The 26,726-nt window shown below is 37.7% G+C and overlaps 1 protein-coding gene across 4 annotated transcripts in view; it reads right to left on the bottom strand.

The window, feature by feature from the left end:
- Positions 1-5,935: 5,935 nt before the first annotated feature.
- The window catches only part of Unc-76 (fasciculation and elongation protein Unc-76), a 130,041-nt gene continuing 109,250 nt past the window's right edge, over positions 5,936-26,726 (bottom strand). For all 4 annotated transcript variants that reach the window (XM_071694141.1, XM_071694142.1, XM_071694143.1 and 1 more), the window contains exons 7-10: positions 24,749-24,826; positions 23,122-23,197; positions 22,913-22,978; positions 5,936-8,140 (exon numbers count right to left, since the gene is read on the bottom strand). In XM_071694141.1, coding sequence (XP_071550242.1) covers positions 8,124-8,140; positions 22,913-22,978; positions 23,122-23,197; positions 24,749-24,826 — 237 coding nt within the window. In that variant the 3' untranslated portion in view covers positions 5,936-8,123. The remainder of the gene's footprint in view (positions 8,141-22,912; positions 22,979-23,121; positions 23,198-24,748; positions 24,827-26,726) is intronic.

Below are 26,726 nucleotides of genomic sequence, written 5' to 3'. Positions count from 1 at the left end.
CTCACCACACTGTTCTTCACCTAGCCTATACTAGGTTAGGAAATGTTTAGTTAAAGCAAAACAATTTGGTCATTAAAAGAATAGTTCTACCATCGGTAACCCTCTGGCCACTCAAATTAGCTTCATATCCGCTAGATTTAATCATTTCAAACTTTTTTTTTTCTGTAAGTAATTGCTAACTGCTTTACAGCACTCATTATCTCTTGTGTGTAGTGTGAAAGACTGTCAAAGTGTACGGGAATGGGTGGGTACCTATACATGAAAACATTAGTAATGACAATAAAAGAAATAAGGAATACGTTATAGTTATGAATTCTATTCCACCTGCAACGATCAGTTCAGGGTGTCAGTTGTCAGTTTACATTAACATAACGCTTCTAGTGGCAGCTTTAGGATATGTGAAGTACATTAGGTTGGATAAAGTTGTCTTTAGTTTATTAGGGTATTCATAGTTTTAACTCATCCCAAAATTACAACATTCTTTGATCATGGTGTCGAGTTAGGTCACAAACGGGTTTGGAACCAGGGTGGGGTCATTCTAGGTGGTCGCTTATCTTACTGGTCATGCAACAGTACACCCAGAGTTGACCCGCATGGATTCGAATCCTGGGCACGGCAGCTGCTCATCCTTCTGGAGGCTTGTCAGTAAACTAGGTACCTAGCTTAGACCTAAGTAGGTGCATTACACATGACAGTTCGTGTTGGGTGTGAACGGGTGTGGCCTTCCTTCGTCTGTTTCCTGGCACTACGTCGCTAACGTAGGGGGTGGCGATGCTGTTTCCTGTGGGGCAGGAGTGGCGCCGAAATGGATGATGAACAAGTATATATATATATATATATATATATATATATATATATATATATATATATATATATATATATATATATATATATATATATATATATATATTGTCTGTATTATACTTTGTCTCTGTCTCCCGCGTTAGCGAGGTAGCGCAAGCAAACAGACGAAAGAATGGCCCAACCCACCCACATACACATGTATATACATACACGTCCACACACGCATATATACATACCAATACATCTCAACGTATACATATATGTACACACACAGACATATACATATATACACGTACATAATTCATAGTCTGCCCTTATTCATTTCCGTCGCCACCCCGCCACACATGAAATGAAAACCCCCTCCCCCCGCATGTGCGCGAGGTAGCGCTAGGAAAAGACAACAAAGGCCACATTCGTTCACACAGTCTAGCTGTCATGTATGATGCACCGAAACCACAGCTCTCTTTCCACATCCAGGCCCCACAGAACTTTCCATGGTTTACCCCAGACGCTTCATATGCCCTGGTTCAATCCATTGACAGCACATCGACCCCGGTATGCCACATCGTTCCAATTTACTCTATTCCTTGCACGCCTTTCACCTTCCTGCATGTTCAGGCCCCGATCACTGAAAATCTTTTTCACACCATCTCTCCACCCCCAGTTTGGTCTCCCACTTCTCGTTCCCTCCACCTCTGACACATATATCCTCTTTGTCAATCTTTCCTCACTCATTCTCTCCATGTGACCAAACCATTTTCTTTTCTTTTTTCTTTCATACTATTCGCCATTTCCCGCGTTAGCGAGGTAGCGTTTAGAACAGAGGACTGGACCTTTGAGGGAATATCCTCACCTGGCCCCCTTTTCTGTTCCTCCTTTTGGAAAATTACAAAAAAAAAAAAAAGAAAGAAAGAGAGAGAGAGAGGGGAGGATTTCCAGCCCCAGCTCCCTCCCCTTTTAGTTACTGCCTTCTACGACATGCAGGGAATACGTGGGAAGTATTCTTTCTCCCCTATCCCCAGGAATTATATATATATATATATATATATATATATATATATATATATATATATATATATATATATATATATATATATATATATATATATTCAAGATAAAGCGGCAAGAGATAAATGCAAGGGTTGAAAAAAAAAAAAGGCAGAGTTAGGGTGAGAGCATCAGTAAACTTAAGTGAGAATATGTTTCGGAGGGAGGTTAATAGTGTGATAAATACATGAGAAAAAAATGGCACCGTGGGTGAAGGGGGCAAATGGGGAAATAGTAAGAGCTAGTGAGATGGAGTGAGTATTTTAAAGGATTGTTAAATGTAAGGACTGGGTGGGAGATGGAAGAGTGTTTAGGTCGGGGAGGTATGAAGACAGAAAAGGTGAGGGTAGCATTGTGTGGCGACTGTGTTGTTGATTGGTTAGGATTTTCACTGTATGTATGGATCATGGTGACATGTCTGAGGATTGGCGGAATACACGTATAGTGCCACTGTATTAAGGCAAGGGCGACAACGGTGAGTGTTCTAACTACTGGGGGTCTAAGTTTTGTCGGAAGTACAGAAGACAACGAGAAGGGGGAACACCAAGTTGGAGATAGGAGGATGGAGGGAAAAGATTTCTAATGATCGAGATCTGTACATGGAGGGAGGTGAAAGGCGTGCACAGGATAGACTCTATCCTGTGCACATTATAACACCCGCTAGATTAAGCTCAAAGCGTAGGACCACGAGCGTTAACCCCCTCGACCAATGGATGAGAACCTTCACAAAACATGAATTGCTGACCCAGACACCCTAATCTTTAAAATTTTTCTGGAGGCATTCCCCCCTCCCCCCCTCCCCCATAAAGCTCGCGATTTTGAGGAAAGTTTGAAGGGTGGAAATGTCTCCCCAAAAGAGACTTAGAGGCCCCAGAAAGCATAGGACGACCCTGTACATTATACCCACCATATATGTGGCCCTTGGAAAACGCTGGTTGACTTGCTGGTTGTTTAGGATTTAGGCCTATCAGCTGCCAAGGTCATTACGGCCATCAACGTCAAGTTATAACCAAGAAGAAAAAAAATTGGAAGACATTCGTCAGTTCAAGAGAGTCCTACGACCATTTTCGTTCATACTGCGTATATGATCATTAAGAAACGCTGGAAGAACAAATTATGGTAGTTGCCGGAACATGGCGTCTTAAGGCTGTTGAATTTGATAGCTTTGAACAGCTAAAGGTCAAAGCATGAATTTACGTCAGACGTACAATGGCCAAAAACTGCGTTCATGGTTGATGTAGAAAAGTGGTATGGCTTAAATGGAATTTGGTATCGAGGACAATTTCCATTATACTGTTCAACCTTATGTGTAAGTCCACATTTGGCGGCAGCCATCTTTACCGTCCGATCACCGACGATTCTTGGAAGATTATTAACGTAGAATTGCATTTTCTTACCAGTAACGCGTTTGATTTAATGTCTAAATCATTAACAGTTGGTTGGCATCAAGGATTACAACTTGTGGCGAAAGGAAATTACGATAAACACGTGATCACCATGAATTATATAAAGCATCAAGAACATGATTGATTAGCCAAAGTAAAAGTTTTGGACAACATTATTCCACATCAATATTAGCAACTGTGAGTCGTTTCAAAAGAAGTCAATCCTTTTGCAAATAGCCACAGTTCTTATATGGGTAAGTTTCATTTTGTTTCAAAGTGGAAAGTTAACCATTATTTTCATCCTTAAAACCAGTACTAGGAATGAACAAGTATTAACCAATTACCTATTCAAATGTAATGAATGAACAAGTATTGACCAATTACCTATTCAAATGTAATAACGTCCAAAGTATTCCAAGGTTTTTAAACAAGAGCTATTCATTCAAATCACAGCTTGTAGATTCTATAATTTACTGATATCAATAGAAAGGTGGATCAACCATCCAATTTGTTAAAAAAAAAAAAATGATACGTATGCGATTCTCCATTGGCGCCATATATGCAGGTCCCAGTGACCGTCCGGCTATTTCTTGATTACATTAATGATCATAGTACGCCTCTTATTGAGACCTAGCATTAGATCAAATTAATCAGAAAACAAAATTGTGTGCAAGCTCAAAAACCTCAAATGACATCTTACAATTCCATTTTAAACATCCGAACTGGAAAGCCACGGTAGTTCATGTTACTTTATGCAAGAAAAATATCTAAAATATGCATAAAACCTTAAATTCCTACAGATACAATGAAGAGACGTTGAAGAAATAGATACAAACCTTGGGTACATTTTTGATCAACAAATGTGTATATACAGCATCTCTTAAGTTCAACCATATCACAACTCAGTATAGGAACTGCCAATATGGTCGACGAAATTACTGGCTTACAGCAAAAGTAGAACTTTAGTCTCTCGATCTAGTCTTTCTTTTCAGGTCAGTACTCTGCCCTTATTTAGCGGGATGATTAACCCAAGTCCAATTTTTAAAACCTTATGTCTTTATTTAACATGAAGAATCAGCAGCTAAGTAATTTCAAAATTGATTTTTTTTCCAAAAACAAGGGATTACTCAGGATTTTTTTTTTTCAGATTTGGATATTTGTACAGATGTGAGGATTATTAATTTGATCTTTAACTCCAGCTCTTGAGAATATGGCAGCCAGGATCGACAGGTTGTGGCAAAACTCAACACCTGATTAACGTGCATCAACCTCTCGTAAGTACTCCAAGAATTAATAGCCCTAGTGATTACCACCGTAAATATTTTAGATTTATCCGTATCTGGCGAGCTGATTACCACTTATGATGCAATTCTGAGTAAAACTGAAGTGAAGAACAAAGAGACAAAAAAAAATATATATTTCTGGCCATTTTTTTCATCAGACTATGGAAACTATTGTGGATTATAGGCTGACAACCTTAATTAATCCCATCTTTAATCCTAGATCAGACTCGAGGTGCCCTAATTTAATATCAGCGTTCATTTACCTTTCCTAATCACTCAGTGTTATTGATACGACTAGTTAGGAAAAAATGCAATTTTCAAATTCCATGTTGTAATTGATCATGTTTAAACAGCACCATGAATGGAATTTTTAACATACCTACTTAGGGGTTTATTACTTTTCTTCTGAACTCTGATTTCTAAAGTAACATCACAATAGTCAGGTTGGGATTAAGGAAGTGAAAAATCAGCTGGTACATTTACATGTGCCAGTAACAGCTATGTTCAGTCAGAATACTACCTCAAGATCCTTTATCCTTTCTCAGCATGAATAGCTCCTTTGACGCAACTTTCAACAAAATCTGATTTTTCAGAATTGGCTAAAGAGTGATGTAATTATTCTGGGTATTATTATTGTACAAAAACAATTCTATTTCAAAATTGAAAATATATTGCCTTCGTTTAAAACTTCATCTCATTAAAGTACCCATTAGTGACAGGTCATTACTGTAAGGGTTAGTGACATCACTGAATAAGCAAAACTTAGAACTTTTAGGCACCGTATTTTTGTACACTCCAAAGTCACAAATTTGATATTGTAAATACCATAAACTACCCAAATCTAATATTTGCAAGGTTACTGAAACCCCAGCACCTCAACTAATATGTAATCAACAACCACTGTCTTAGTTTACGTTGTACAAGGGATTTTGCACCTGCTGCTTTTCTTTTCTGGGAACTATGTACAGTATTGGGACATCAACAAATTTCCAGGAGTTTGTACTTTTAAACCAATGACCATGACTTGCAGAACTTACTTCCTTATAATGCTACTGCTAGCATGACATTACATCCTTCTAAACATGTATACTGTATTGTATCACCTTCATTCAGCACTTAATGACTCTATGGTCCTTTCTCAATAGAGCATTATATTCTCATTATATATACTCATGTATTGTTATCTATAATTGTTCCAGCACCTCTTTCATAAAAGGATCCTGGTGTTAGTCCAGGAATCCCTTTCTCAAGGAGTTTCTGCAGCTCCAAAGATGCCCTACTTGCAGGGAAAATGATGAACTTTATTGAAGTGTGAAATTCCTCGATGAGACTGTACTTCCTATTGTCAGAATGTACCCACAAGCAGGTGAAGTCCAACAACACCTAGTGTCACATGTGGTTATTCAAAGTCACATACAAGAACAGTGATTTTTATTTTATAAATAAGTTTTTGACATTAAAATAACATTGTAAAGATTCAAAATAATATACATTGCAGAAATAAGCATCACAGATGAACAGTTGAAATATATCAGTAAAATTCAATAATAACAAGCTAACATTCACACAATTAGTGGATCTTATGTAGTGATCCATAGGATAAAAATCATTTCCAGCACTCACACCAAATGGTAGCAAAATAAAACTACCTATATTTCATAATTATCCCAGAAAATATTGAACTGGTTACCTGAAAGAAACAATCAACAAAAAAAGTTTAACACCTCTAGTGACACCTGGGAAGATTAATGTAATTGCATGATCTGTAGAGTACTGGTACTGCACTGTAGACAGAGCACAGACAGTTACAATATACACTGAAGAATTATGTACACCACTACTTGGTCAAAACTGCCCAGGATTCCTTATAAATATAAAGGGGAATTTATATCTTATGTGTATTTGTGGAGAAGCTGTGTAATATGAAGTTCAAACTGCCCAGCTATATTCCTCTTAATGCCATTTTCATGGATTATCAAATAATGGCAGTGACAATTCATATTTCATTAATATTAAAATGTTTCTGGAAAAGTACAATCAAGTTTTCTTCTTTGTTTATATTATATTATTGTTAACTGAATCCTTGAAAGGCAGTACATGCATATATAACATTTACAATGGAACAAAGCAGTGTATACAAGTAGAGTAAATGACCCACCCTCCAACAGTAACATCCATTTTCAGAAAGACTGCTGAGCAACTTCCGGTACATTTTCATGCTACCAAGGAGGTAATGGATGTAGAACATGGAAGGTCAAATGGCAAATGATGCAGATGTGTAGTGAAGCAAAGTTTGCCCTCAGTGTTTCAGTTAATACAAACTGTATTGAGGGGCACCTTACCTATATCAAGATTTTGGCAAGAGATAGCCTGAAAAAATGTGGAATACAACAGGGCATAGCTGAAGCTGCTTGTTTGTTCATGGTAGTTAACTACTGAAAACTTGAAGGTGCCAGTGAAAGTTGCACTTCTTCTAGCATGATGTCATTGCCATCTTGCAAAACCTACTCTAAGCTTATGAGTCACGGCAGCTGAAGTTTTCATTTATCTTACTTATACAGTAATTCAAGCCACACACACACGTACACGCACACACACACTTAATACAGCAATTGCACTTGGGCTTCAGGAAATAGCGAAATACAACCGTCAGCAGATCTTCGCACTTCAAGCATGGCAAATTCTCAACATTACAGTCTTTAGGTTTAAATGAATACACTGGTAAACTCTGGAGGGTACTTTGTGACATAATGAGTATTTTTTTATTACTCCGAAGCATTTGAGAGATAATATGGTCTACTTCGAAGCATTTGGGAGATATGGTCTACGTTTTGAATATCCTCATATCCTTTAATACAGTATTTTGCCAAAAATGTTCAGCAGTAAAGAAAAAAACAGATGCAAGAGGAAAAGGCTCTTTGGTTACCCAATATCAAAGTATTTCAAAATTCACTCCAAATTCTGTCACACATTACCAATGTTAGTTTTATTTTGTATTTTACCTAACATTGATTTACACAATGTCTGGCTTCTTGAAAAAAATCTTAATTATATTTTGAGATATAGAATCATGTGAAAAAATGCAGAAATGAAGAATATAGGAACAGAATACAGTATCAAAATAAAATGGTAACATACAGATCCTTCTGGTAATGTATCTAATTAGCTCTGACTAGTCAAGTCATTTTCCTGGTTACTCAATGATATTCAAATACAATAAAAGTATTAGTAAAATGCTTATCTTATTAAACATTCATTTTCCATTCAATATTTTTTTTATATCATAATACAGAGGCCATTGGCACTGATGACTAGCTGCTATAGGAATTCCTATATCGTCTGTTTATTTAATCACTCCCGCATGATGATTAACTATTCAAATATTTATTCACAATAAAAAAATTATAAACAAATGGACAAGATTCAGTAATGTGTCATCTTAAGATACTGACATGCAGTGTATGTACAATTAACTCTGACTGAAACTCTACATATAACAGTGTGTGCGGAATGTCTCGGCTCCAGCTGTTTAAAGGGTCATCAGTACTGATCTTGCCCCAGCTGCCAACCACCAGTGTGCCTGGCTGTTTGTAACAGCACAGACTCATGATGGACACAACACTGGAACAAAACAAAAAAAAATTTGCAATTAGTAAAGATCTTGAATTCATGATGAACATAATGACAATACTCTAAATTAAATCTTGCTAAGTATTTCATTCAATTTGACTAACAGAATACTTTAATGATGATAAAAGTTTTGTGCCTCACAGAATGTTACATCACATTTTAAGTGTGGAAGCTAATGTGAGAATGAGTGTATTATTCTCCATGTTCAGAGAAGGTTATATGTGTCTGGCTGTATTTGTGTGTAAAATAGTATACATCAGTGGGGCAAGGTCAAATGAAGGCATAACATAAGCTTTAAAGCGTAATAGGTTAAAAAGAAAAGCAACATAAATGTAGGTATGGAAAATCAGTCAAGGTAAGCTGACTTTTGCTAAACAAACTAACTAAATTATGATTTATCAAAGTTTTCTCAATCCATATCCTACAGCTTTACCCTATACAGCCAAGTGACCCACACAAAATCGTGTCTGAACTGTAGTCATCCTCTCTTCTACTGACTTACTGGGTGCCATAGTTATCTTTAAGTCAAAAGATGTCAGTACAATGAACTTTCATTAATTCAAGGCACTTGAGCAGACCTTATGATTTCTGTTATGATTTCTGTGTATTTGTTATGATTTCTAAGTTATGATATCTGTGTATCTTTTTCTGAAGTGATGAAAAAGTAATATAAATAATTATTTTGACATTAAATTGTGTAGGTTCACAGGTAGAGAGTAGCAAAGTGATACAATTTATACTGAAGGCAAATCTGTTTGCAAAATCATTCTTAAAAAATTGTGTACCTAAAGCTTATGATGCCATTCTCATTTTACATCAATTACCCCAATCCATGCAGGACAGGATTTTTTAAGCTTGTTGCTTCTACATTGGATATGGCTTTTGTCCTATTAAACATGGTGCTTTTAAGAGTGCACCAACGAGTTTGCTATGGTAACTGTAAGTTGCTAAGAAACACTATATATACTCACTCATGAATAAGAAAGAGTCACTAAAATGCTTTGTGAATTCTAATTAAATAGTGTAATTTTAATGATAACTTGTACAAGATGTAAAGCATCAAAATACTTTAGATATGATAGTTATAAACCTCTGTCACGGGTGAATTTGAGGATTTTTAAATGCAATCAAAGTAAACAACTTCAGGCAAGATACTTCCTTCTTTTGATCCAGTTGAAACTACATTATCTGATCACCTATGATTATGGAAACACAATTAACTAGGGATGAATGGGAGACCCCCCCGATGTGAGTTAATAAAAATTTCATTCTTAGCAGACCTCCTAAAAATATGGATATAAGTTGCACGGACAATACGTCATTCATCTTTTTTTAGATCTGTTGTTTACCATAAAACTACATGCAGAAAGAAGGTGCAGTTCTTGACAAAACAACAGCAATAAACAAAAAAAATTGTTAGTTTACATATGATGAGTTTTATAGTGAAGCATGTTGTTGCATGATTATAGGAAACATATGTATTGCACAACTGCATTATTTAAAAAAGTAACTTATAATAGGTGTATACAACTCCTTATTTCCAAAAACACACAATTAACATTACAAACAATACTCATTTCATAGAACAATTTAAACAATTTAAGTTGTTCTAAAAGTTCTTGATGTACACATGTATGTAAAATCATGAAAGATTCTTCCCTGGACAATTAAACTTTGATCAGTCCACTAAATGAATATACAGTTTAACCCAACAAATCCAGACATTGTCTCAAAGTGTACTAAAATTGTTTGAAATGAAAATAAAGCAACCACAAACCTGAGTGGCATGGACTGACCACTTAGGAGTATGAATTCCTCATTTTCAAATGGCAAGAAAACCCTTAGACTATTTCTGCTTTTTCTTTATTTTCCCTTTTATTTTCCCCCTAAGACCTGGTGTCTGACAAGGATTTTTGTCTGTGAATGAATCCTAAGAAAAAAAAGGAGTCAAACAAGGAGCGCTCATCTTTCTTGAAGGCTCAGATTGGGGTGTCTAAATATGTGTGGATGTAACCAAGATGAGAAGAAAGGAGAGATAGTTAGTATGAGAAAAGAAACATGAATGTTCTGGCTCAGAGTGAAATGAAGCTCAAGGGTAAAGGGGTAGAATGGTTTGGAAAAGTCTTGGGAATAAAGTCAGGCACTGGTGAGAGGACAAGAGCTAAGGAAGGAGTAGCACTACTCCAGATGCAGTTGTGGGAGTGTGTAAAAATAGTGTAAGGAAGTAAATTCTAGATTGACGTGAGTAAAACTGAAAGTGGATGGAGAGAGATGGGTGATAATTATTGGTGCTTATGCAACTGGTCATACGAAAAAAGATCATGAAAGGCAAGTGTTTTGGGAACAGCTGAGTGAGTATCAGCAGCTCTGGGGCACGAGACTGGGTATTAGTGATGGGTGATTTAAATGAAGAGGTTAGTAATGTGGAAGTTGAGGGTATATAATTGGTGTACACGGGGGTTTTCAGTGTTGTGACAAATTGGTGAAGAGCTTCTGGATTTCTGTGCTGAAAAAAGACGGCTGCTTGGGAATACCTGAGTTAAAATGAGAGATATACAAAAGTATACATATGTGAGTAAGAGAGATGATTAAAGGGCATTATAAAATTAAATGTTAATTGATGTGCATATAAAAGAGAGACTTTTGGATGTTAATGTGCTAAGAGGGGCAGCTGGTGGGATGTTTGATCACTATCTTTGTAGAGGTTTTCAAAAAAGAAGAGAAAATGTTGGGGAGAAGAGAGTAGTGAGAGTAAGTGAGCTTGGAGACTTGTTTGAGGAAGTACCAAAAGAGATTGAGTGTAAAATGGCAAAAGGTGAGACCAATGATGTGAGGGAAGTAGGTGAAGAATGGAATGTATTTAGGGAAGCAGTGATGTTATGTGCAAAAGATGCATGTGGCAAGAGAAAAGTGGGAAATGGGGGAGATTAAAAAGGGAAGTCAGTGGTGGGATATAGAAATAATGTTGTTAGTGAAAGAAAAAGAGAAGAATTTGGCTGATACTTACAAGGAAGGAGTGCAAATGACTGGGAGATGTATAAAAGTGGCAGGAGGTCAGAAGGAAGGTGCAAAAGTTGAAAAAGAGGGCAAATGAGAGAAGGGGTCAGTATCAATAAACTTTAGGTAGAATAAAAAAAATGTTTTAAAAGAAGTAAATAATGTGCATAAGACAATATCAACATCAGTAAAGGGGAAAGTGATAACAAGTAGTGATGAAGTGAGAAGGAGATGGAGTAAGTATTTTGGTTAATTGAATGTGTTTGATGATAGAGTGGCAGATGTAGGGTGTTTTGGTTGGGGTAGTTTGCGAAGAGCTGGGGTCAGGGAGAATGGTTTGGTTAAGAGAGAGGTAGTGAAAGCCTTGCGGATGATGAAATCCAGCAAGGTGGAGGGTTTGGATGCTATTGCAGTTGAACTTCTTGAGGAAGGGGGTGACGGTGTTGTTGATTGGTTGGTAAGGATATTTGGTGTGTGTATGGATCATGGTGAAGTGCCTGAGGATCGGCAGAATGCATGTATTATGCCATTGTACAAAGGCAAAGGGGATAAAGGTGAGTGTTCAAACTACAAAGGCATCAATTTGTTGAGTATTTCTGGAAAATTGCATAGAAGGGTATTGATTGAGAGGGTGAAGGCATGTACAAAGCATCAGATTGGTGAGGAGCAGTGTGGTTTCAGATGTGTGGATCAGGTGTTTGCTTTGAAGAATGTGTGTGAGAAATACTTAAAAAAGATGGGTACAGCTGTATGGATCTGGAGAAGGCATATGATAGGGATGATAGAGATGCTTTGTGGAAGATCTTAAAAGCAGATGGTGTGGGAGGTAAGCTGCTACAAGCAGTGAGAAATTTTTATCAAGGGTGTAAGGCATGTTTAAAAGTAGGAAGTGAGGAGAGTGATTGATTCCCAGTGAAGTGGGTTTGTGGCAGGGGTGTGTTGTTTAACTTGTTTATGGATAGGGTATGGTTAGGGAGGTAAATGCAACAGTTTTGGTGATAGGGGGAAGTATGCAGGCTGTTGGGGATGTGAGGGCCTGGAAAGCTGTTATTTGCTGATGATACAGCACTGGTGGCTGATTTGAGTGATAAAACGGCAGAAGTTGGTAACTGAGTCAGGAAAAGTATGTGAAAAGAAAAAGTTGAGAGGAGGGTAGAGAGACAAGTTAGTTGGGATGTAGGTTTAGTATAGAAAAATTGGAGGAAGTGAAGTGTTTTAAATATCTAGGAGTGGACTTAGCAGTGAATCGAATCATGGAAGTGGAAGTGAGTCACAAGGTGGGAGAGGAGGTGAGGGTTCTGGGAGCAATTAAGAATGTGTGGAGAGAACATTATCTTGGAGCAAAAATGGGTATGTTTGAAGGAATAGTAGTTCCAACAATATTATATGGTTGCGAGGCATGGCCTATACACAGGGTTGTAACGAGGAGGGTGGATGTGTTGGAAATGAAATGCTTGAGGACAATATGTGGTGTGAGGTAGTTTGATTGAGAAAGTAATGAAAGGGTAAGAGAGATGTATGGTAGTAAAAAGAGTGTGGTTGAGAGAGAAGAAGAGGGTGTGTTGAAATGGTTTGGACACATGGAGAGAATGGGTGAGGAAAGGTTGACAAAGAGGATATATGCGTCAGAGGTAGAAGGAAAAAGGAGAAGCGGGAGACCAAATTGGAGGTGGAAGGATGGAGTGAAAATGATTTTGAGTGATCGGGGCCTGAACATATAGGAGGATTAGAGGCGTGCAAGGAATAGAGTGAATTGAAACGGTGTGGTATAACATGGTTGATGTGCTGTCAATGGACTGAATACGGGCATGTGAAACGTCTGGGGTAAACCATGGAAAGGTCTGTGGGGCCTTGATGTGGATAGGGAGCTATGGTTTCAGTGCAATGCACATGACAGCTAGAGACTGAGTGTGAACAAATGTGGCCCTTTTTTTTGCCTGTTTTCTTGGAGCTACCTCACTGAAGTGAGGGGTAGCGATGCTGTTTCCTGGCAGGGCAGCAGCAAGAATGGATGAAAGCAAGCAAGTATGAATATGTACATGTGTATATATTTATATGTCTGTGTATGTATATGTTGATATATATATATATATATATATATATATATATATATATATATATATATTTTTTTTTCTTATACCTCGTCGCTGTCTCCCGCGGTTGCGAGGTAGCGCAAGGAAACAGACGAAAGAAATGGCCCAACCCCCCCCATACACATGTACATACACACGTCCACCCACGCAAATATACATACCTACACAGCTTTCCATGGTTTACCCCGGACGCTTCACATGCCTTGATTCAATCCACTGACAGCACGTCAACCCCTGTATACCACATCGCTCCAATTCACTCTATTCCTTGCCCTCCTTTCACCCTCCTGCATGTTCAGGCCCCGATCACACAAAATCCTTTTCACTCCATCTTTCCACCTCCAATTTGGTCTCCCTCTTCTCCTCGTTCCCTCCACCTCCGACACATATATCCTCTTGGTCAATCTTTCCTCACTCATTCTCTCCATGTGCCCAAACCATTTCAAAACACCCTCTTCTGCTCTCTCAACCACGCTCTTTTTATTTCCACACATCTCTCTTACCCTTACGTTACTTACTCGATCAAACCACCTCACACCACACATTGTCCTCAAACATCTCATTTCCAGCACATCCATCCTCCTGCGCACAACTCTATCCATAGCCCACGCCTCGCAACCATACAACATTGTTGGAACCACTATTCCTTCAAACATACCCATTTTTGCTTTCCGAGATAATGTTCTCGACTTCCACACATTTTTCAAGGCTCCCAAAATTTTCGCCCCCTCCCCCACCCTATGATCCACTTCCGCTTCCATGGTTCCATCCGCTGACAGATCCACTCCCAGATATCTAAAACACTTCACTTCCTCCAGTTTTTCTCCATTCAAACTCACCTCCCAATTGACTTGACCCTCAACCCTACTGTACCTAATAACCTTGCTCTTATTCACATTTACTCTTAACTTTCTTCTTCCACACACTTTACCAAACTCCGTCACCAGCTTCTGCAGTTTCTCACATGAATCCGCCACCAGCGCTGTATCATCAGCGAACAACAACTGACTCACTTCCCAAGCTCTCTCATCCCCAACAGACTTCATACTTGCCCCTCTTTCCAAGACTCTTGCATTTACCTCCCTAACAACCCCATCCATAAACAAATTAAACAACCATGGAGACATCACACACCCCTGCCGCAAACCTACATTCACTGAGAACCAATCACTTTCCTCTCTTCCTACACGTACACATGCCTTACATCCTCGATAAAAACTTTTCACTGCTTCTAACAACTTGCCTCCCACACCATATATTCTTAATACCTTCCACAGAGCATCTCTATCAACTCTATCATATGCCTTCTCCAGATCCATAAATGCTACATACAAATCCATTTGCTTTTCTAAGTATTTCTCACATACATTCTTCAAAGCAAACACCTGATCCACACATCCTCTACCACTTCTGAAACCACACTGCTCTTCCCCAATCTGATGCTCTGTACATGCCTTCACCCTCTCAATCAATACCCTCCCATATAATTTACCAGGAATACTCAACAAACTTATACCTCTGTAATTTGAGCACTCACTCTTATCCCCTTTGCCTTTGTACAATGGCACTATGCACGCATTCCGCCAATCCTCAGGCACCTCACCATGAGTCATACATACATTAAATAACCTTACCAACCAGTCAACAATACAGTCACCCCCTTTTTTAATAAATTCCACTGCAATACCATCCAAACCTGCTGCCTTGCCGGCTTTCATCTTCCGCAAAGCTTTTACTACCTCTTCTCTGTTTACCAAATCATTTTCCCTAACCCTCTCACTTTGCACACCACCTCGACCCAAACACCCTATATCTGCCACTCTGTCATCAGACACATTCAACAAACCTTCAAAATACTCATTCCATCTCCTTCTCGCATCACCACTACTTGTTATCACCTCCCCATTTACGCTCTTCACTGAAGTTCCCATATATATATATATATATATATATATATATATATATATATATATATATATATATATATATATATATGCATATACATATACCTGTAAGGGTGTTTATGTATATGAGTGGATGGGCCCTTCTTTATCTGTTCCCTGGCGCTACCTCGCTGACGCAGGAAACAGTGATTAAGTAAAATAATAAATAAATACATATTTTTTTTTTTTTTTTTTTTTTTATACTTTGTCGCTGTCTCCCGCGTCTGCGAGGTAGCGCAAGGAAACAGACGAAAGAAATGGCCCAACTCTCCCCATACACATGTACATACACACGTCCACACACGCAAATATACATACCTACACAGCTTTCCATGGTTTACCCCGGACGCTTCACATGCCTTGATTCAATCCACTGACAGCACGTCAACCCCTGTATACCACATCGCTCCAATTCACTCTATTCCTTGCCCTCCTTTCACCCTCCTGCATGTTCAGGCCCCGATCACACAAAATCCTTTTCACTCCATCTCCCCACCTCCAATTTGGTCTCCCTCTTCTCCTCGTTCCCTCCACCTCCGACACATATATCCTCTTGGTCAATCTTTCCTCACTCATTCTCTCCATGTGCCCAAACCATTTCAAAACACCCTCTTCTGCTCTCTCAACCACGCTCTTTTTATTTCCACACATCTCTCTTACCCTTACGTTACTTACTCGATCAAACCACCTCACACCACACATTGTCCTCAAACATCTCATTTCCAGCACATCCATCCTCCTGCGCACAACTCTATCCATAGCCCACGCCTCGCAACCATACAACATTGTTGGAACTACTATTCCTTCAAACATACCCATTTTTGCTTTCCGGGATAATGTTCTCGACTTCCACACATTCTTCAAGGCTCCCAAAATTTTCGCCCCCTCCCCCACCCTATGATCCACTTCCGCTCCCATGGTTCCATCCGCTGACAGATCCACTCCCAGATATCTAAAACACTTCACTTCCTCCAGTTTTTCTCCATTCAAACTCACCTCCCAATTGACTTGACCCTCAACCCTACTGTACCTAATAACCTTGCTCTTATTCACATTTACTCTTAACTTTCTTCTTCCACACACTTTACCAAACTCCGTCACCAGCTTCTGCAGTTTCTCACATGAATCCGCCACCAGCGCTGTATCATCAGCGAACAACAACTGACTCACTTCCCAAGCTCTCTCATCCCCAACAGACCTCATACTTGTCCCTCTTTCCAAGACTCTTGCATTTACCTCCCTAACAACCCCATCCATAAACAAATTAAACAACCATGGAGACATCACACACCCCTGCCGCAAACCTACATTCACTGAGAACCAATCACTTTCCTCTCTTCCTACACGTACACATGCCTTACATCCTCGATAAAAACTTTTCACTGCTTCTAACAACTTGCCTCCCACACCATATATTCTTAATACCTTCCACAGAGCATCTCTATCAACTCTATCATATGCCTTCTCCAGATCCATAAATGCTACATACAAATCCATTTGCTTTTCTATGTATTTCTCACATACATTCTTCAAAGCAAACACCTGATCCACACATCCTCTCCCACTTCTGAAACCACACTGCTCTTCCCCAATCTGATGCTCTGTACATGCCTTCACCCTCTCAATCAATACCCTCCCATATAATTTACCAGGAATACTCAACAAACTTATACCTCTGTAATTTGAGCACTCACTCTTATATATATATATATATAATATTTATAATATCATATTATTACACATGATTGCCGTTTCCCATGTTAGTGAGGTAGTGCTAGGAAACAGAAAGACCCAACCACTCACATACATGTATATATACATACATACATATACATATGTACACATTTATATTTTTTCATACGTATTCGCCACTTCCTGCGTTGGTGAAGTAGCGTTAAGAACAGAGGACTGAGCTTGAGAGGAAAATTCCTCTCTTGGCCCCATTCTCTGTTCCTTATTTTGGAAAAGTAAAAACTGGAGGGGATGATTTCCAGCCCCCTGCTCCCTCCCCTTTTAGTCACCTTTTACAACACACAGGGAATATGTGGGAAGTCTTCTTTTTCCCCTATCCCCAGGGACATACACATATACATATTCATACTAGCTCACCTTCGTCCATTCCCAGCATCACCCTGCCTCACAGGAAACAGCATCACCACCTACTATCCTATGTGAGAAAGCAGCAGGAGGTTAAGGAGCAGTTGAAAAAGAGGGCAAATGAGAGTTGGGGTGAGTGAGTATCAGCAAACTTTAGTTGGAATAAGATATTTTGCAAAGAGTTGATAATGTGCAAGAAAAGAAGGGAGGTGACAAATGGAGAAGTCTTAGCAGGAAGCGATGAAGTGAGAATTTTGAAGGACTTGAATGTGTCTGATAATAGGGTGGCAGATGGAGGGTGTTTGCGTTCAGGTGGTATGCAAAGTGAGAGAGTCATAGAGAAAGGTTATGTGAAGATAGGAGAAGTGGTGAAAGACTTATGTATGATGAAATTTGGCAAGGCAGCTGAGTTGGATATTACTGCAGTAAAACCTCTTTAGAAAGGGAGTGACTGTGATGGTGACTGATTAGTAATGATTTTCAATATATGCTGCTTAAGGGTTGTTGGAATGCATGTATAGTGCCACTGTATAAAGGCAAGGGGGATAAAGGTGAATATTCAAACTACAGAGGTATGAGTTTGTTGAGTGTACCTGGTAAGTTGTTTAGGAGGGTATGGAATGAGAGAGTGAAGGCATGAACAGAGCATCTGACTTGAGAGGAGCAGTGTGGCTCCAGAAGTGGTAGAGGATGTGTGGATCACATGTGTACTTTAAAGAATGTGTGATGAGAAATACTTAGACAAACAGATAGATTTGTAGGTGTCATTTATGGATCTAGAGAAGGCATATGGGTTGAAAGAGATGCCTTGTGGAAGGTCTTAAGAATATATGGTGTGGGAGGATAGCTGCTGGAAGTAGTGAAGAGTTTTTATCAAGGGTGTAAGGCATGTGTAAGAGTAGGAAGAGAGGGGAGTGAATGGTTCCAAGTGATGGTTGGTTTATGGAGGGGGTGTTTGATGTCAGCATGATTGTTCAATTTGCTTCTAAATGAAGTGGAAGGGGAGGTAAATGAGAGAGTCTGGGAGACAGGGGCGAGTATGCATTCTGTGAGGGAAGAGAGGGCCTGGGAAATGAGTCAGTTGTTTTGTTTACTGATGATACAACACTGGGTGCAGATTTGAATGAGAAACTGCAGAAGTTGGTGAGTGAGTCTGGAAGTGTGAGAAAGTAGAACAATGAGAGTAAATGTGAATAAAAGCAAGATTATTAAGTTTAGTGGGGTTTAGGGACAGGTTAGTTTGGGGTGTTAGTATGACTGAAGAAAACTTGGAGGAAGTAAAGTGTTTTAGATACCCGGGAGCAGATATGGTAACAAATGGAATCATGGAAGTAGAAGTGAGTCATTGGGTCGGTGAAAGGGTTTAGGTTCTGAGAGTGCTGAAGAATGTGTGGAAAGATAATGTTACCTGGACGGGTGAAAATAGTTATTTTTGAAGGTATAGTAGCCCCAACAATATTTTATGGATATAAGGAATGGGCCATATACAAGGATTTGTGTAGGAGCATGGAAATGTTTGAAATGAAATGCTTTAGGTCAATATGTGGTGTGAGGTGGTAATAAAAAGTGTGGCTGGGAGAGCTGAAGAGGGCATGCTGCAATGGGTTGAACATTTGGAGAGAACGAGTGAGGAAAGGATGACAAAGAGGGTATATGGGTATGAGTTGATGGAACAAGGAGAAAGGGGAGAACAAACTGGAGATAAAAGGATGGAGTGAGAAAAGTTTTGAGTGATCAGGGCCCTGGACATGCAGGAGGGAGAAAGGCATGTATGAGATAGAGTGAGTTGGAATGATATGGTTTACAAGGGTTGATGTGCTGCAACTGGATTGAACAAGAGCATATGAAGCTTCTGGTATAGACCATGGAAAGGTATGTGGGGCCTGATGAGGATAGAGCATTACACACATCAGAGAGAATGGATGTGAGCAGATGCGGCCTTTCTTCGTCTGTTCCTGGTGCTACCTTGATAACATGGGATATGGTGATCAAGTATGAAAAAGAAAAAAAAAAAAATCCACTCCTTACTACTTTTGGTGTAACATCATATATATGTTTAGAATATGTTTCAGCACAACAAGCTAAACTGCGCCATTGTGCAAGTTTAAAATATTTTTCACCGCTATATAATACTTATACTGTAACAATGTATATATGTTTAGTTATGTTTCAGCACAACAAGCTAAACTGTGTCATTTTGCATGTTTTTGTTTCAACTAATATAATAAAAATTTCCTTATAATCAACGTCATCCTTTGAAAATTTGTTCATTACAGCAAGACTATAAAAGTCTGTAAAATTACCAGCCACACTGCTCAGATGCAGTGTTGGCAAGATTAGGTGGGCACAAGCAACACTGCCTCTATCTTGCTAGAAAATCTTTTCCTGCCACATCTTTGTCAATTTTTGATGCTGAAAGAGTCTTTGTCCATAAATCAGTCTCCACAAGATCTGAAGACATCATCATCATCAAATACTTCATTATGGTCTTCTAAATGTAACAAAAAGACACTAAATTTCCTCCCCAAAAAACTAATGCAAATGTGCTCTTCATTAGCATGGCTGGATGAGAAATTATCGCACACTACCACCTCTGCCACCACCCAGGCTCAGTGCATGGACTTGAAATTGAGGTATGAAACTTGATGCATGAATATCCATCTAATGTTGTCACCCATTCATATAAGTATCTGTCTAGAAACTACACTGTATTTAGTCATAATTGAAAGACAAGTTGTATTTGCAGAAATCTTGACTCTATACAAGCTATCACAATGCAGTTTTACCAAAATTCTATTTGCATTTGTATTCTGTGTAAGCTATTTTCCCATTTTCTTGAATAGGTGAGGATTTCAAGAATTTCTTTAAGTGTTATGCAGACCTGAGAGATTACAATTCAAATTTGCTCTGTTTTTACAATTTTTGTTTACGTTTGGAGAAATGTTTACTGTCAAGTGAGTCATTTGAGTATACTCCTGATGATGTCTGTATTTAAATTACAATGTCTTCCATTATTAGTAAAGCAGAGGGCTGTAGTCATTGACAAAATTCCTTATTGACACCAGGCCTTTCCAGGAAAGGAGAACAGGATAGGAAAGATATAAGATTTTGAGGTAGTAAACTTTTAAGGAGCAGGCTGCATGTGTTGAGAAAAACATGTGATTTATAATGAAGGGAGGGAAGATAAGAGAATAGTAGGTAGAAAAAAAAAAAAAAATAGATATATGATGCATGTCAAAGGATGAGGCTAACTGACAAGATTACTTTTATTGAGAAAGGGTAAGAAAAGGAATTCTGACATGGATGGAAAATGTTTCTGGGCATCTCTACAATGCTCCTCAGTTGCAAGAACAGTACTTCCCAGAGCAGTTGTTGACTACAATCTAAAATCTGAGATAAACAAAGATATATTTCTTTACATAAATGTATACCCTTCTTCCACACATATAGAATCTTTCCAACATTTTTAAAGTTAATTTTGAATAAATAATGAAGCATTTTTGTTAAATTTCTCAACACAATATAACCGCCTGCTTCTTAAACTAATGCTGCTTTTGTCCGAAAGTAACACTTTTCCTTTATCTTGCCCTTGAATCTGCTGCTGTCCAACTTTAGTTAAAAGTAATATAAATATTCTTTGCAACTTTAGACTTACCAGTACCACATTTTTATCGATGTTTTTGATATTTCAATAAGTATAAATCCACATGGACTGTCCCCACATAGTCTGAATGTTGTGGGTTTTACTAAAGCATTCTTTAGTCATTTTTTTAGAAAATGATAAAACATAAAAATTTGAATTGTACACTTAGGAATGATTAATGGACAGCAAAACATTTGAATAACATGGTGCAGAAAGAGTGAGGCACTGTAATTTTCTACAAAGCTACTAAAAATATGCATGGACTGTCTTGTATTGTATAGGTAATATATAAGGTTGGAATACTGTATTAGGATACGCAGAATATGACTCATAAACTAAATGTTCTGATAAGACATTGTGGGGAATGGTGATCTAAAGTGTAGATGCAGGCTTCGAATCAGGGTACCTGAAAAGTTGAAAGATGGTATGCTGAGCTGTCTGAGCCACATATAAAATCTAGATATTGAGAGATGGAGAGTTACAAACATACTTATTACTTTAAATTCTTTAAACAATAAATATTTTTTGAAGATATTTGATATACCTAACTGGAATCATATACAATACAATATAGTTCAAAGTACATAAATCCATACAACAATGATAAAAATTACCATTTCTTTTAACTATTCTACATTTTATAGTTCAGTAAGACAAAACTTGACAGCACAGAGTAAAACACCACACAGTGACATGGTGCAGTAATGGAACAGTGGTGTAAAGAAAGAAGCACATTCTGTGGTAAGGGATCAAATTATCAGAGAGGCTATATTACCAAAACACTGCAAGGATCATGGGACTGTGTATCATTCTACTGTGATCATATCATGGTGCAAGTATTAGGTGTTTCTTCCAACATGCACCCATTCATCTTGCAAGTTTAATCAAGCCCTTCATTACCCAGAAATGTTTGCATCTGTAGTTTAATTATATATCTAGAAACCAGTGGGTATGCTGTTCCTATTTTCAAGAGTGTGAGGCCTCAAAAAATATAAATTGTTCCTAACTCTATTTCAGAATATACTTCACTTTTTCTAATTGGTTTTCATAACAATTATTTCATCAAGTTGGAATTCTACACAGAAAGTTTCATTTTACTTTTACAATGGCAAATTGAAATTACTCATGCTTTCTCTAGCTTAAGAAGTATGCATCCATCTTTTGAGAACTGGTCTTTCATCATGACTAACTATCTTAAAGTGTCTCAGCCATTCTATATTTTGATCGCTACCCTTTAACAATGATATGAAGGAAGTAGAGGAAATATAACAGAAAGCTTTGAAATGGTGGCCAGAAAAAAATCCACCCAATGTTTCATGATTCCCTCAACATTCAAACATATATGCTGTATCTCTAAGCACACTGGTCATTCTTAAACAACATCCCAACTGGTTACAAATCCTGGTCATATTACAGTTATGATCATTTATATGATACCATAAACTACATGAAATACTACAATGCCATGGTGCTAATCATTTAGTACAATGCTGAGGTGTTCATCAGGCTTGCAACAATGAAAAATGTACACTTGCTATAACCAATTATAAGACATAATCAGTTTTGCTTATGTTCAAATAAAAATAAAGAGTAACACCCAGCTAACAGTCACTTAAAACAAAAGAAATCTATACAATCAAAACTGGCATCATGCAACCATCCATACATTTTTAACTAGTGATTCTTCATAACAATTCAGAAAACACATATAGTTAGGGAAATGTAAAACCAAACTACATGAATTTTCTGTCATGATACCATCTGTGTGGATCACAAAAACTCGGGTTAATTTATTCCTTGGCCACCACATAAACAAGATGAAATTTTACCTTAACAATCCACTTTACAATGGGGAGAAATATAGATGAATAACATCAATGTCTGTTCACTGGTAGCTTCACACATTTGGTAGTTCTTCAATTATTGAACAATTTTACATATACATGGAAAGATCAGAACGGGAATATTATATCAATTAATTCATACTGACCTTTTAAGATGTAATCGGTGAGTAATGTTGGTACAGTTGGACTGTCCTCATTTATGGCCATCAAAACTGGAAAACACAGTACATTATCACCTTCCTTAACACTTTATTGTAGTTACTGTATGAAAATCACTGTTATGGTAAAGGATAATATATCAAAAATTATATTACAATTTCAATGAGACAATAGGTAAGAAAATGATAAAACTTACTCTTAATTAAGATCTGGAGAGTTGGATTGTGCGGGGGACCATGACCCACATCATAAGGGATGACTGTAGTCAGATACTGAGGAAGGTGATACTTTGTTAAAGAAACTACTTTGGTTACATGAGTAGTAAATTAATAACACAAAATATTTTCAAAGTTAAAACGAACAACATTTTATATTATCAACATCATTCATGAGAATGGCAATTTATTGCAAACAAAAATTCAACAGGAAAATGAAAATGTGATCCTTATAATAAGTACAGCACTGTTCTAAACCAAAAAAATATTTTGAAATAATGGACTGAATAAGCTTAAATACAGGCCCTCTTCACTATTTCACAGGAATGCATTTCTGGAAAATGTTACTTGTAGTGAAACAACAAAAAAGCAAAACCAGATTAAGTTCCCAGGAGGGGCAAGTTTTCTTTATTTTTTTCACATAAAGAGTACTGTATTTCCCTGCAATTAAATTTTTTGGTGTATAGTATCCATTTCTAGTTCTACAGGCACATGTTTTAGCTTGAAAAGCATACCAGCCTTTCCTTCACATTATCTGGCCATACTGCATGTGTCTTGTTCAACAGGCTCATCCCCTCCCCAGTCTCCTCCCTCAACATACCTCACACCAGTAACAAAAATTACTAGTGGCAAATGACAAACTCACTTGCAGTAGTGATGTTGGTGTAAGATCTACTATCTGATGTCCATAATTTTATGGAGCAAACATTTAAGAAAAAACGGATGTACAAATGCTGTAAAGAAATGTATAACCAAAAAATGGCATCACAAATTGCAAATTACTGTAAACATTTAAGCACTCAAGGAAGTTCTCATTTCAACAAATATGCTTTGTAATGGTGATATAATAAAATTTACAATTTTATGTGGATGATATAAAAAAGGAATCATTTATGAACAAATGCATGTACAAAGCCAATGTGAAAATAAGAATAGCAATAGGTGATAAATATTGTAAGCACTTAGGCACTAGCAGTGGTGTATATTTAAAAAATCTTGCTGTAATTGTGATGATGTTAAAAGACTTAATATTTTGCATAGAGGATATTGTAAAAATCTTTTATGAACATGTACAGGTGAAAAACTGGATGACTGACCATAGCATTACATATGATAATAATTTCTAACATTTGTGCTGGTGGTAGTATGTATCTTAACAAACTCACCGTAATGGTGATATTGTTATAAGTTTCATCATGTGTATATAATAACATAGTGCAATCCTTTAAGAACAACACTATGTAGAAAAAAGAGACATTACAACCCAAACAGTATCTCATAACAAAAATCATTGAAAATGTTTTATGCATGCAGATGGCTGGCTGCATGAGCCTTGTTCACCCAGGGGGTTAGCAGAAGGGCTCATTATCATGTGGACTAAAGTGTTACAAGTGGATCTTGACGTCCTGTTATAGATTTTAAATATAAACCTGCTAGTTTATATATGTCACTGTTAAAAGATGGATAGAATGAACATATAAATGGGCAAAAAAAGTGAGGAGGGCCTGTACCAGAGTGAAACTTTGAAAGCAGTGAAACCACAAAATCATAGTGACGGGATTAAATCTATGTTACAGAGATAAGATGGTGTCACAGAATTCAATCCACCTTTGGGTCAGTGCCATTTGGTCCAACCTTCTTCTGTTTCTTCTTCTCTACATTAAAGTTCCGTCTCTTGTTCTGCACCTGTTGAAGATATCAACATTATGATGTAAAAGGAATTTATCTATCATGTTTATCTATTCTTTTCCAATAACTAGCAAAAAATGATGCACTCAATATCTGAAACTAAAACAGGGATACAACTCATACTATGCCCAATACATCAGCTCAACCTTCCTTGTGTTTGACAGCTGATGGAGATGTCTATATGTTTTGAATTTAAGCAAATGCAACTGCAGAGCAATAAATGCATATAAAGTGCAGGGAATAAAAGAAAAGGAAGCTGGTGTTTGTATCTAGAGAGTCTGAACACTGCTGACATGATGCTGAGTTACTCATGAGGAAAAAGTGGTGGGGATTGGATTGTAGAGAAGGGCAACTCTTTGAATCAAAGGCATAATTTTCTTAAAAAAAAAAAAAAGAAAAAAAAATACAGATGCTTACATTCTCTCAGACTTTGGTGTAGGATGAGAATGAGATTGTAACATATGACTGGAAAAATCATAGTATAAATCATTCAACTATGAACCAGAAAGTTTTTCTACTGAAGGGTTGTGTTTATATGATTATGCATGTGTATACACAAAAAATACATACACTCATAATCATACAACTGCACATGCAAAGAAGCTCAAACATGCATATGGATGCATGTATACACAAATGAAAAAACGTTTGCAAAATTTTTCATCTATTCTTACTCTTTGGTATTTTCCCAGACATGAAGAAATATATCTCTATGATATCCCCATCACAAACCTATGATAACTTGAGCCTTGCTAACTTAGAACACAATTATCTCTAACCCAAAATTTCTTTAAAATACTGAAAGGTAGCTGTATGAGCATCAAAAGATATCAAATGAAATCTTTATATCTTTCAATATGATACTCAATGAAAATGTTCAACAATTTGCAAAATTTTTCATCTACTGTTACACTTTGGTATTTTCCCAGACATGAAGAAATATATCTCTATGATATGACCAAACCATTTCAAAACAACCCTCTTCTACTCTCAACCACACTCTTTTTATTACCACACATCTCTCTTACCCTTACATTACTTACTCGATCAAACCACCTCACACCACCTATTGTCCTCAAACATCTCATTTCCAGCACATCCACCCTCCTGCGCACAACTCTATCCATAGCCCACGCCTCGCAACCATACAACATTGTTGGAACAACTATTCCTTCAAACATACCCATTTTTGCTTTCCGAGATAATGTTCTCGACTTCCAAACATTCTTCAAGGCTCCCAGAATTTTCGCCCCCTCCCCCACCCTATGATTCACTTCCGCTTCCATGGTTCCATCCGCTGCCAGATCCACTCCCAGATATCTAAAACACTTTACTTGCTCCAGTTTTTCTCCATTCAAACTTACCTCCCAATTGACTTGACCCTCAACCCTACTGTACCTAATAACCTTGCTCTTGTTTACATTTACTCTTAACTTTCTTCTTTCACACACTTTACCAAACTCAGTCACCAGCTTCAGCAGTTTCTCACATGAATCAGCCACCAGCGCTGTATCATCAGCGAACAACTGACTCGCTTCCCAAGCTCTCTCATCCACAACAGACTGTATACTTGCCCCTCTTTCCAAAACTCTTGCATTCACCTCCCTAACAACTCCATCCATAAACAAATTAAACACACACCCCTGCCACAAACCTACATTCACTGAGAACCCATGACTTTCCTCTCTTCCTACATGTACACATGCCTTACATCCTCGATAAAAACTTTTCACTGCTTCTAACAACTTGCCTCCCACACCATATATTCTTAATACCTTCCACAGAGCATCTCTGTCAACTCTATCATATGCCTTCTCCAGATCCATAAATGCTACATACAAATCCATTTGCTTTTCTAAGTATTTCTCACATACATTCTTCAAAGCAAACACCTGAT

Source organism: Panulirus ornatus, chromosome 56 (assembly GCF_036320965.1).
Source record: "Panulirus ornatus isolate Po-2019 chromosome 56, ASM3632096v1, whole genome shotgun sequence".
NCBI classification, from domain to species: domain Eukaryota; kingdom Metazoa; phylum Arthropoda; class Malacostraca; order Decapoda; family Palinuridae; genus Panulirus; species Panulirus ornatus.
This window is presented reverse-complemented; position numbering and strand designations above follow the sequence as displayed.